We start from the raw sequence: 13,104 nt of genomic DNA, 5'->3' as shown, positions 1-13,104 counted from the left end.
TGCTTGCAGGTGTTTGGCCAAAAGAAGACAAAGCAAAGGATGTTCTACTTGTGTTCCATCCAGTGTTCAATAGGTAGAGGGAAGAGAGTGCCAAACTCCCATGTGAGGTATGCAGCAAAAGGAAAAGGGGCAACAGGACACAAGTTGCAGCAGGGGAATTTCTGAATAAGTCTTAAGCACTAGAAGAGATTCCCCAGAGAGGCTGTGGCTCTCTCCCTCTGGGGTGGTTTCAGAAGCTGCTACAAAAGGCTCTGAGCAACCTCAGTGAACTCTGAAAGCAGCTCTGCTGCATCTTTAGTGTTCTGGCTCACAGAATGGAAGAGGGAGAAGGAAGGGTCCTGGCAAACTTCCTCCCATCTTCTAGAAGTGAGGGAAAAAAGGGAATCTTGACAATCCTACCACCATATCACTACTCTTATGGTAGTGATGATACTATTAGATGATACCACCTGTTACAAAGCAAAGGTAACTCAGTAACTTTCACAGCATCATTGATATTAGACCCTCCCCAGAGAGACTGAATTCAAATCACAGCTAAATACTCAGTATGATCTAGGCCACTAAACCAAACATTGTTTTGAATTAATGCTGGGGGGAAAAAAGGGACTCCAAAGTTGAGGGAGAGTGAGAGTATGCAAAACAGTGCCATGATGAGAAGAGTTGCTTCTATATTTAGATTTATCTGGTTCTGCAACAATCTATTTTATATCTGGTTTTTACTGCAGCTTAGCTGCTATTCTTATGAGTCATTTTAATTTAATAGATCATATCTAGAGAGCTTTACTTGGACATTCCACGAATCAAAAAAACAAAAAGAAATCAGCAAACCCAGTAGGATTTTTTCCCTAAATACAATCTGATCAAAAACAAATTAAGACCTCAGTGCTTGAACTAACATAGCTAAGAGTATTTTTCCTTTCTTTAGATAGGGTTGAGACTTACAAAAGAAACTTATGAGAGTCTATTATAAATCAGAATGCTACAAGTGAACCGTGACGTTCCAGATAAGGTCTTACTGGCAGAGTGGACTTAAGTGTGTCAACAATTAAAAGTACAACAAAGTTCTCTCTCAGCAATTTCTCTTGAGATACAAATTCTGTTTTATAACAGGATTCTAGATTTTCCCCAGAATCTTACTATCTCCACAGCTAATGATTTTTTCATGTAACTAAAGCTCTCAAGTCCCACAATACATCTTCTCCTCATATAGTACCTGGGTTCTGTTACAATCAGCTCAACTGCTGGCCAGATTAGCTCATGTTTTTTATCATGAGCGTGCTGGGTCAGAACTGATTTACATCCCCCTTCCCTGCTCCTCTTCAGAGGCTGTTCAGATTTTTTCCAGCTAGATTAGAAAAATATAACCTATTATAGTAAAACTGGCAGAGTTAACTGACAGCAAAGAAAACACCCTAGTGTGTTCCAGAAACTTAAGGGAAGGGGTATCTGAAATTCTGCCTTCAGGACCTAATTTAAAATACAAGAACTTGATGCAGCCAAAGGTATTATAATTAAAAGTGACCTCAATAATGCGTTTCCAAAATCTGAACTATTAGCTTTTTACCAGATTTCAAATGCAATAGTGCACTTTAGGGGATATTTAAGTCTGCTTCTGGCTGCAAGATGCTTTGAATGATTCAGAAGTTGCCTAGTTAATCAAGAGAGGAGAAATTTTTCTTGATATTGCTCTCCTGCTACCTCTCCTGGCAGCTGAATGGAAGAGCACACAGTTGTAACAAGGAATTGGTAATTCTACCTCAGTGTTAAGGCAAAAATAGTCATTGTAAACCCATTTCATACAGAAGAAACTGAAAAGAAGTTAGCTTTGTGTAGGCAAGAGAGGAAAGACAGACCACAAGCCTTTAATATGATGCCAACGCTTGTTTCCCTGCCCCCTCATTGAGTTTCACAGCCTTACACTGCAATGCAACCAGACAACTTCACAAAGTAGGGAAACAAGGGAGAAGAGTCACTGCCCTTCAGTCTATATTTCCTGGGGTAAGGGGATACTAAAAGCCCTTCCATTATACTTTATCTCAGCTCCTGCTGCAATGGAGCAGGTTAAAGCACGCATTGTGCTTTCAGGGAGAGTGCTTTGAGCTTCTTCCCAGAGCCTTGACCCTGGCACACAGATCTAGGGAGCTTTAAAGAAGTGCAAACACAGGACTGCAGAGTCAGTTCTGTATCAACAGCAGGAAACACAGAGAGCTCCTGCTAAAGCCCCTTCTTGGCTGCAGGCCATATCACTGGCCAACCCATATGGGAATGTCTGGTTACATGATTTGCTTATGGATGGGTCAGCTCAAATCCTACATGACAAAATTTCATCCTCCTTCCCTCCTTTTCCTCTCTCTTGCCTGTCAGGAATGCTATTTCATCAATAGGATTAATTATTGCAAGTAAATAACCTCATTGCTTTGGAAATCTCTGGGTTAGCCACATGAAAAGCAGGGATAGGTGACCTGAGAAATTAGTAACCATCTGGGACAAGTTCCTCTAGAGCAATTTCAGTTGGGTGATGTGGCTTTTTGGAATGGGCTGCAGATACTCCTGCACCTCAATAAACCCCAATTAAGCCATCTTCTCAGCAGGGTAGTTTAGCCCCCATACATTTCCACATTTACACAGGTTATGCAGCTGCCGTAGCACTCAGACCATCCTGGCCATTCTAATACATGCAAGTGCCACATAGATGGTTTCAGCAGCACTCTTATTTTGAGTATCATTGCTAGTAGTAAGGAGCCCAGTCTGTGTTTGACATGTTGAACATGGCACTCAACAGTAGTCATTCATTTTTAAAGGTTTTTTGCATCTTTCACTGGGAATACAGTATGTACTCCCTCAGCTGATCTTTGCCTCTGAGGAAAAATAAGAAGGAGTAAGGGGGCATCATAAACCATAAAGACTTTTCTTCTGTCATTTAAAACTTGCATGATGCAAAAAATAAAGTTTAATACAGAGTGCCACAGTCTGTGTGGTAAAGAGGGAGGTTACTGCACCTTGCCAGTGACTGGGTACATCCCTTGCAGTGTCATATCCCTGATCCACTGGGAAACACTGCAGTTATCTCCCACCAGCGTCAGGATGTCAGATTTAGGTCTGGCACTCATGTTCTCTCTTTGGGGCTCTATGGCTCAGGATATAGAATGACATTTTTTAAAATAACACTTCAGTTATTTTAAAAATAAAAGTATATTACTCACATAACTAAATAAACAAATCCCTTCAACCAAACAACCTTCACAGAACCAAAAATCATCCTGTTTAAACACTGAACATCATAAAATTAACCTAAGCAAGACTAAGTTTTTAACTAAGGTGTCTGTCAGTTACTTGGTTCCCTCATATCACCTCTTGAACAAATGCCCCCTCTGTCTAAGGCAACAAATAGTTTAGAAATTCAACAGATTAGTTTTTTCTTCTTTCCCTTTCCTGACTCATGAGCCTGTCATTGCCTCTTAACAAGCCTTAAATGTTGGTGGACAGGTATTTTGTTCCTTTTTAGTTAACAAGCCATTCACTAAACACCTCAACTGTAAAATACATGATAACTATAAATCAGTACAAAGTAACTCCACACCATGATATCTGAAAATGTCCAGAATCTTGACTTAAAGCCATCACACAATACTAGTCAATGTCCTCACTGTTTTCATTTATCAGGACTGAGATAGTAACAATGTAAATACAAACAACATGAAAGCATTTGCAGACAAAGGAATCTCACTTGAAATTAGCTGTTCTATTTTTGTGGAAACAGAAATAATCTGTGCAGTTACATGAGTCTTACCAATTAGATGTCCACTTAAGATATTTGTTTGTGGCAGTAAAAGTCCAAACATGATCCAAGTGCACACACTGCATGTTTCCTCCTCAAGGGCGAAACATGACTTGCATTGAATGCAACACAGCTGAGCTCCATTTGTGTATCCAGTCCTCAAGAAGAAGATATGAGTCCTCATGCTCATATGGAATTTAAGCCACTGTCTTTCAACCTCTTGGATTTGTTCATCTCATGAATTTTTATGTCATAGTGAAAGTTATAGTTTCTGTGACCTGAAGCAATTTCACATATTGAATTTAGGATATAGTATATGTGAGTCTGTCTGACTTTGACAATTTTTTTAGAATTTAGAAGTCCTCCCCATTGAATTTTTGAGGCTGAAAAATAGGGATTTATCAAATTCTTTATCCACATGTTGGTTCAACACTGCCTTTCTTTCCAGTTCCTTCCGGTTCCACTCAGTTTATACTTCTGAACTTAATTAAGAATGCTCCAAATTATTCAGTAGTTTTGTTTTTTTATTGTTCTTTGCTTAGCTAATCTAACTGAAAGAGATATTATTTAGTTAGAGTCAAGAAGATAATATTGAAAAATTGAAGCATTGCACAAAAATGCATCAAAATGAAATTTTTCAGCTCTGAAGCAGCCTCTATAGTTCTTCTGTTTTGTTTCAGAAAACATTCTCAAAGACTTTTAAAGATCTACAAGATCTAAAGATTTACAAGACTTTTAAAGATCTCCTACAAGGCATGAAACATTAATCTTCAATCTTAAAGCTGCTACAACTGAACTTCTAGTCTTCTAACAACTTTTGAGTGTTTCTGTTTTGGAAGAAAGAATAATCTTGTGGTAAAGGCACTGGAAGCAGAAGAAAAAGCTCCCTAGTCAGTTACCAGTGTCATCATCAACTTTTTGTATGATCTTTGACAACCTAGACTAACTTCTCTCTGTTTCTTAGAATAAATATTAAAAATGGGAACAGCAACATTTCTGAGTGATGTTGTAGGAGAAGGCTTAATGAGTACAAGATGTCTGTACAGGAGCCATGAACTGAAAACACCCCACATATTTACCAAGGACTATCTAAGCCCCAGTAGGTATAACATAGCTAAAGGCTTCAAAAGAAACTTTGTGGGACAGACTATTTGAAATAGCTTCACCTAGGACAGAGCTCATGTGGACTACTCTGCTGGGGGCAATAGTGGAAAAGAAGGAAAACTTGATCTTGTAAATAATGGGTTTGGGAGAGAAAAAAGAGATGTGTAATATACATCTGGAAATCAGCAGGAGTCATCTAAAGCCTATTGGAGATGGACTTTCTGTTGCTGGCAGTGAAGAACAGGGCGTGGTACAAGCCATGCAAACCTTCTTCCCGGGGTCCTTGTGTAGAGGACATTGCTGAATTGTGCAAAATGACACCTTTACTGCCTTGGGACTGGAATTCAAGAGCCAGGGACAGCACTGCTAAACCTGCCTGTGCTGCCATCCCTGCCACAAGGACAGTGCATCTCTGCCCACACCACACCACAGCTGCTCTCTGGCTTAACTTCAGCTGCCTGCAAGTCAGAATTCTATCCAGAGGACACAACCAGCTCAGGAAGACTGAATGCAGCACCCTTTGGAGACTCCAAACTGAACAGGTGTGTGATACAGTCCGAAGCCTTACTGATATACTTACTCACAGTGTGTTTGTGTCTTTATTCAAAACCTAGTATCTGCAGAAGGACATCACTGTGAAGAGTATGGAGCTGTCCCAAGTTTCCCACAGGAAAGTCAGATGTCCCTCTAGGTTTCCTCACTAGATTTTCATAAATTTTTCAAAACTTTCAGAAATGTGATGGAATTTCATTTGTTCTGTAAGTTTTCTATTCAAATTTGAAATTATTTTTTATAGATAATACATTCCAATTTTGTTACATGAACTGTCTAACCATAAGATGGGAAATACATTAATATTTCCTCTGTTTCTTGTTTTAATTTTAAATATGTATACTCAGAACATATCACAATTAAAATAATATATGCATACTGTCTATATACATTTTCATTTACATATATAACCAGATGCTGTACGTAGTTTTACCTGCCCCAGCAGCCAGATACACACACATGAACTACCACTTACTCAGTTTTGAGGAATGCTCAGCATGATGGGAAAGTCATCCTGATCAGTATTCCTAGACACTAACACAGTAACAGTATGTTGGTGGCTGGAGATGGGAGGAGTAAAGAACAGCACTGCTTATTTGCTACAGTTAAGTGAGCTCTTCTAATCTGACTTCTTTCAGAAAACAAACAAACAAAGAAAAAGAATTGTATCGCGTTCACATTTCAATAAATCACAAATATTAAGATTAAATATAACCTTAAGAATAATAACTTTCGCTTAATGGTCAAACTGTCAAGGTCTGCCTAAATAAAGGAAGCAGTTTTAAAGTCTCTGCAAACACTAGGTTTAAATTATTTTCAAAACCTATAAAGAGACAACAGAAAACATAAACAGCTTGAATTGTTTAAAACTTGTGTTCCCTCTAATTAAATAAGAAACATCTGTCTTGGGATTTTGGAAGTGGATATAATCTATCCACATTGTGCCTAAATCGGTCTAGCTTCAGTATTCTGAAACAAAATTCTTGCTTTCTGAATAGAATTAAATAAGCATGCTACATGAGGCACTTCATCCATCTGAACAGCCAGAAATCCCCTCGTTGAAAATAACAGCAAACACTAGAAATCCTGTTATTTCTGTGGTTCAGAGAAGTGTGAGACAAGGCTTTTGGGGCTTTGCCTTCTGAACATGCAAAAGTATTTTCAAAAGCAGGAATCTGCCACAAATATCTTTCAGCAGAGAGGGAGAAGAAGGGGAAAAAAGGCAGTTATTAAGATGAACTACTGATCCTGGAGGTCACAATCCTGTTATTTCTCTGGGGACCATTAAACCCTTCCCTGCAGGAGCACACGCATTCAGGCTCCCAGGAGCGCGGTTTCTATCCGAGGGCAGACACTCGGATCAAAGCCCAAGTACAGGGACGGCGGAGGAGCCGAGGGGTCCCGGGCAGAGCCCCGCGGGACAGCCGCGCACTCACTGGTGTTGTCGAAGGGGATCTGCCGGCACCGGGCGCCGGGCCAGGCGCAGTAGTACACCGCTCCTCCTTCCACGATGTCCGGCTGCGAGGTGTTGGCTTTGGGGGCTCCCACCAGGACACTGACCCTGCGAAACACACCGGGAGGTCACCGGGGCCATCGATCGGGACAGGCGGGCGATGGGCGCTGTCACCCCCGTGCGCGACGCCGCCGCTCGCCCGCCGCCTTCCCTCAGGGATCCGGCCCCGCCGCCCCGGCGCGGCACTCACGTGCTGGGGTCGGGGATGTAGAAGTCCACCGAGTAGCCGAAGTAGCTGCCCGGGGGCCCGCTGTACACCGTCAGCTTCTCCTCGTCCAGGTTGAAAGCCACCAGCGCCGGCGCCCAGAGCAGCGCTGACAGGAGGAGCAGGGGGCGCTGCCAGCGGCGGGGCCGCCCGCGGCTGAGGGGCAGCATCCTCGCCGCCTCCACGGCCGGCTCCCGCTGGCACAGCGGAGCGCAGTGGTGCGGCGGCCGTGTGGAGCGGAGCGGGGCGGAGAGGTGCGGCGGCCGTGCGGTGCTGTGCGGTGCAGAGCAGGGTGGAGAGGTGCGCAGCGGAGCGGCGCGGTCCGGCTGCCGCCGTGCGCGGGCGGGGGGCGGCGCGGGAGGCTCGGCCCCGCTCGGTCCCGCTCGCCCCCCGGGGGACGCGCTCTCGGGCGCCCCCTGGCGGCGCACGGCCGGCGGCGGGGCAGCGCTGCCCTCACCGCGGTGCCCGCGGGGCTGCGGAAAGCGAGCGCCGGGAATTCCGCCGGGAATCTGCGGCAAACGCCGGCTAAGCCGGACACCCCGCGACTGCCCAGCGGCTGTGGGGCGGTCGTGTTCACGGGGGGAGATGCCGGAGTGTGGGCTGGTGGTTTCGAGTTGAACTTCTCTCGGCTTCCATAATTTTCAAGGGTTTGAACTGAAGAGCCTGATACTTGGAAATCTCTTTTAGGAAACTGAAGTGCATTGAAAAAATGTAAACCTCCCTCAGATTGTTATTTGGTTGCTCGGCATGGCCGTTATTAAATAGAAACCAAAAAACCCCAGCAACGAGAAAAACTTCTAACCACGGGAAAGACGCAGAGCCGGGCACAGAGTTCAGAAGGCTTCAGGGCTCGAAGCTGCGGTTCCGCTGCTGCTCTCCAGGTTTCCCCGTGAGTGCCTGGCTACGCGGAGCCCTCCTGAGCTGAGGGGGGCACCTCGCACTGGCTCCGAGCAGAGCCTTCAGCACAGCTCCGTGCAGGCGCAGGTCGTGCCGCTCTGCCCACAGAAATAACCTGTTGAACGGGGCACAGAACGGAACGGTGCTTTTAGAAAGCTCCTCTGGTAATGTCTTCGCAAAAGTAATTTAAAAGGATGGGGCTGTGTAACTCCTGTCTTGAGCTGTTCTGCCCCTGCAAGCTCCACAGCAGAGTTTCACTTGGTTTTGTTAAGAACGTATAGAATGAAATGCTGCCTGAAATGCTCCATTCACCTACAAAGCTGTGTGCCATCACATTCACATCTTGAGGGGACAGCATTATCAACATTTTTTTTCTGGCCAACGCAAAGGTAGGAAGAAAAGGAGAAACATTTTATTTTCCATGTAATGAGCTCAGTGACAACAAGGAAAAAGAATTGTTTTTCAGCATTTATAAGGCAGATGTGTCCAAACAGAATCAGAGAAAGATGAAAATAATAAAAAATCCATTTATAAACATGCTACATTAGATCTACCTATGAAAGCAGTTGAGAGCAGTTTGTTTTGTTGTGAGGTTCCAGTTACTTTACTTTTGTGTTTATTTTAAGTGCTTTATGGCAAGATTATTCAGATAAGACTGACATTCCTTTTCACAAAAATGGAACTGTGTATTTCCAGCATTAACTGTGTGACCTTTAGCTGTCCCCACAGGCTTGTAATATCCCTTAATTCTGCCTGCCTTGTATTTATGCCAAATTTATTTGGTAAATAGTGAAACACCATTGACAATATTGTATTATTTTGCATTGTACAAGTTTCTCTTACAGCTCTAAGCACCAGTAATAAATTTAGAAGTGAGGTACTTCTGAATGACTTTAGGATTAACACCTACTCTTAAAGTCATGCAGTTTTAAGGCAATTGAATGCGTTTAGAATTTGTGTTACCTTATACTAAACAATGATGATGATGATGATGATGATAATAATGCTCCTTTTTAGCATAGCAGTCAGTTCCAAGGCTGAGTGTCACAAATGTAGTTTCTGGGGCTCAGAGAACTGCTCAGACTGCAGCCCAGAGCAGTGGCACTCAGAAGTGAGAAGGCAACACATTCTGGTGCTGTAGCCACTTTTACTGATCCATTCAAAACAGTTAAAATTCAGTAATTAGCACAGTTTGATAGGTGAGTGTTCACACAAATGAAGCTGAAGAGGCATAAGGCACAGGCAGTTCTCACGTACCTGCCTTTCAGTTAGAAACACATGCCACCTAACCTGGTTGTTTTGAGTAAGTTTTAAAAAGTAAAAAAGTGCTTCAAATGGCTATCAGTGCTAAAACCTGTAGGAAGGCAGGGCAGTATGAAAAGAAGGAACTCTCTTTCAAGATCCTTTTACCCCCAAAGTGTTAACCTACAGCAGTCCCCTCATTACTCTTTTCCCTTTTTTTTTTCTCTCTATAAAGTAGAGACATATGCATGCAGGATATTCCAAATCAATTCAAAGAGATAAACAATTTATGTTTCTAAGAATTTGCAGCGTTTCCCTAAACAAGCTGGACCTGTTCTGATCACTAGAAGCTTATTTCACATCTTGCTTTCCTTGGACTTCAGTAATATTTGGAGTTTGCACACTGATCTGCACTGCATAAGAGGTAAGCAGCTCCCCCAGTTGCTAGTAGACTGAAGCTTGCACTTCAGCATACCTGTGGTCTGATACATTAATTCCTTTGAATACCTAACTAAAAAGTCTTAATAGGCTCTAGAACCACACCTGGAGACAGGACAGAGGGCTTTCATAAGAACATCCAGCCAAGAGTCTAAAAATCATTATCTACCTTACAGAATAAATGGAAGGTCAGATGTGGGATTAAGCAATTTATGAAAAAAATATAAGATTCATGGTGTGAATTTCTATAGCTAATAGTATGTGCAGTTAGTGATGTTAGTATGTCATTATGGTGTTTCCAGTCTTAAAAATAGATGACTAATCTTCTATGGAAAGATTTGCTGAGGCAAAACTTAAATATTAATATTTTTGTAGGAGGGTCCATTATCACAGCTTTAATGTTATTTATGCTATTATTTAGAGGAACAAGTATTTCAAAGAATCGTATGGGCTTTGAACATAAATCTTATCAAAATTAATGATAGTTTTACTGTTAAATCTTTTCAAGATATGGTGGTACAGAAGCTGAAATGTCCAATTCCTACAGAAAACCTACCTTTCAATTGTTTCCTAGTTTTGTTTCTGTAGGCCAGAAGCCTTCTCCTGAACTGTAGCTGGAGTAACTACATAGACAGTATTTTTGTGTTGCAAGAGGATAAAATGAGGATGTGACCATGCATTACAAAGAGAGTGAGTTTGAATCCAGGATGACATGCTGACAAAAGATGTTCAGCATTCCTCTTCGAACCTTACCTTTGGGAACATTGTCCAAGTTAAAAATCTTAGCAAAAGTAATTCCTACATGAAAAGTGTTAAAGCTAATTTTATATTGAGTAGATTAAATCAGTCTATCAATCACATATAGTCCACAGAAAAATCAGTTTATTTTCAAGAGATCCTGTGGAAATACCGATTTTTCATTACTTACAGGTATTAACCACACAAAATCAATGTAAAAGGGAGTCTAATGGGCCAATTTCCCATGCTGGTGAAAGCAGAGACTTTGTGTGAGATCCCAAAGGACAGGATGCTGCAGAGGAAGCTGGGGATGCAGTGTTCCTTCCCACTGCACCTCTGGCTGTCTCCAGCAGCAGAGCTGCAGCACAGGGAAGCTGCAGGTGCTCTCCAGAACATGCTGGATGTTTTGTGCTGAGCAGCCTTGCTTGCAAAGCAGGAGAATCCAGAGTAGCTGTCCACAGCCTGACTGCAGATACTCATCATCTGGGGTGGACAGCAAATGAGTGTGCTGCTCTAAGGGAGGTTCTTGTTTCTGCATGGGAACTGATGTATAGACACAGCCATTCCTCTCGCCCAATGGATTTTGACTCCCACACTTTCCTGCTCCATCAAGACCCATCTTGGGCTTCTTTAACCTAAACTCATCCACACCAGAACTGAAGAGATAAGAGAAAGCATATACATGAACCAGATAAGCATAAATTGTAACTGTCTGAAGGAACAGAACTTAACAAAAGCATCCAAAAACCCAAAATGCCCAGCCTGTACTTAAGTGATTCACTGTCTCAAAGGGCCCTTTGCCTATTGAAACAGTATCCTATTCTAACAAGGATATTTTGATTTGGGTTTGTACTGGCTGCTTACCTTTAAACAGTTCAGACTTCAACAAAGCAAATATGGATTTGGTAGCTGTCAGCCTTCAAATATAACTCATGAAGCACTGGAAGTAGTCTTTCCATTATTTACTTAGATGACTTATTTGGAGCTGCCTGACTGTGAACCCCAGTATACACAATGACGTGGGAATAATTTCTTTTACCATTTACCCAGCAGCAGACCCCTTTCTCTCCCCCATCTCTTTTTTATGAAAGTTAATTTAGAGCAAGAAGACACCAACATGTATCTTCTGTCTCAAAGGGTTTTGAGACATGGGAAGGAAAGCCCAGTTTTCCAGACCAACTGTCCAACATCCTGCTAACTGCACCATGTTTCCAGCTAGGATAGTAGCTGTCTCCCAGAAGATACTGACCTTTCCTTTGCAATTAAAATTGAACGATTCTGCAATACATAAAACCCCCTAGAGTATTAATCAAAATGTCATTTACTTGCACATTTAGCTTACACATTTTCTTACAGTTAGCATTATCAATTTGCTCTGGTTACTTACAGCATGCATTTAATCCCATAGAGTGCTCTGATTTCACTGACTAGGTCTCAATTTGCAAACTGTAATATATATATACACACACACACATAGGCAGCACTTAGAGCAGAACAACCTTTATATGGGTTTCTAGATATTTTTCTGTGAAAGCAAATCAAATGTAGCAAACATTAATGTCCTGCATTTTAAGTCGGCCATCTAAATAACCACTTTGTTTTAGGGGACAAAAAGCAAATTTCCATGCAGGCAGAATCTCTCCCATTGTGCTCATGGCAGAAGGAAGGCCAGAGAGGTTCACTTGGCTGAGGCTCTCAGATGAGCTGCCTGAATGCCATAAAGCACTGCTAGTTAGCCTCTGTATCCAAAAATAAGTGAAATAAACCAGAATCCAGGCCTTTAACAGCTAGGCAGTATGAAGAAAAGAGGATACAGGAATGAGGGTTCTTTTATCACACCATCATCAGCTAAATGTCTCTAGAGTACAGCAGAAGTTTCCAATCCAGACTAATGCTTAAAGACAGATCTCTCATCAGCAGGGCTTCCAGTTGTTTTTTTTTTTCCTGTGAGACAGAACATCAATTTTTTGAGAGTGGGCTAGAAAAACAGATGCACGTTTTAACAGATTCAAGCTATGATTCAGTGCAAAATCTGGTATGAGACACTCTAGTACAAGCCAAGGACAGACACCAAAATTCAAGAGAAAAAGCAAGAAAAGTGAATATTCCCCTTCCAAGGTGTCAGTGGAAGTCTAAAGACATTTATCTTAAATGTGTAAAACCAGCTGAAACGAGTACCTATCAAGCTTGAGCATTTTTTGAAAAATAAAATTCCATACTTGACAAGGACATTCTCCTTATTTATCTATATTTTTCAGCAGTAATACCACTGTTGCAAAAGTTTTTAATGTCAAGCCTACACTGCACGACAGAATACTTGCATTCTAAATAAAGCGAGTCCAATTAAGGAATCTTTTCAAATCATTGTAATCTGAAAAGGATTTTTTTTTTCAGAAAAAGAAATCTAACAAAAATACTCTTTTAATACTAAGATACTCTCCTGTCAGTCTGCAATAAGGAACAGTCATGGTAATTCCAGAAGTTAGGAAATTACCTTTTGGTGTTGCCTTTTTCTCCCCCAAGATGCATTCAACTTTAAAGTTGACCTTTATTTATAAAATTTCTAAACCTGTGGTTCCTTTTCATCAACTCAGAGAAGCAGCAAACAAGTCCAAGTAAATCAAACTTTAAATAATA

At 41.8% G+C, this 13,104-nt stretch overlaps 1 protein-coding gene across 1 annotated transcript in view; it reads right to left on the bottom strand.

Moving 5' to 3' along the window:
* Positions 1-7,322, bottom strand: part of ITGA8 (integrin subunit alpha 8) — a 109,785-nt gene extending 102,463 nt beyond the window's left edge. The window contains exons 1-2 of the mRNA XM_058028536.1: positions 7,138-7,322; positions 6,871-6,995 (exon numbers count right to left, since the gene is read on the bottom strand). Of these exons, the coding sequence (XP_057884519.1) occupies positions 6,871-6,995; positions 7,138-7,322 (310 nt within the window). The remainder of the gene's footprint in view (positions 1-6,870; positions 6,996-7,137) is intronic.
* Between the last annotated feature and the right edge of the window lie 5,782 nt (positions 7,323-13,104).

Source organism: Melospiza georgiana, chromosome 1 (genome assembly GCF_028018845.1).
Source record: "Melospiza georgiana isolate bMelGeo1 chromosome 1, bMelGeo1.pri, whole genome shotgun sequence".
NCBI lineage: Eukaryota > Metazoa > Chordata > Aves > Passeriformes > Passerellidae > Melospiza > Melospiza georgiana.
Note: the sequence above shows the minus strand (reverse complement) of the source record. Positions and strands in the feature narration are given on the sequence as shown.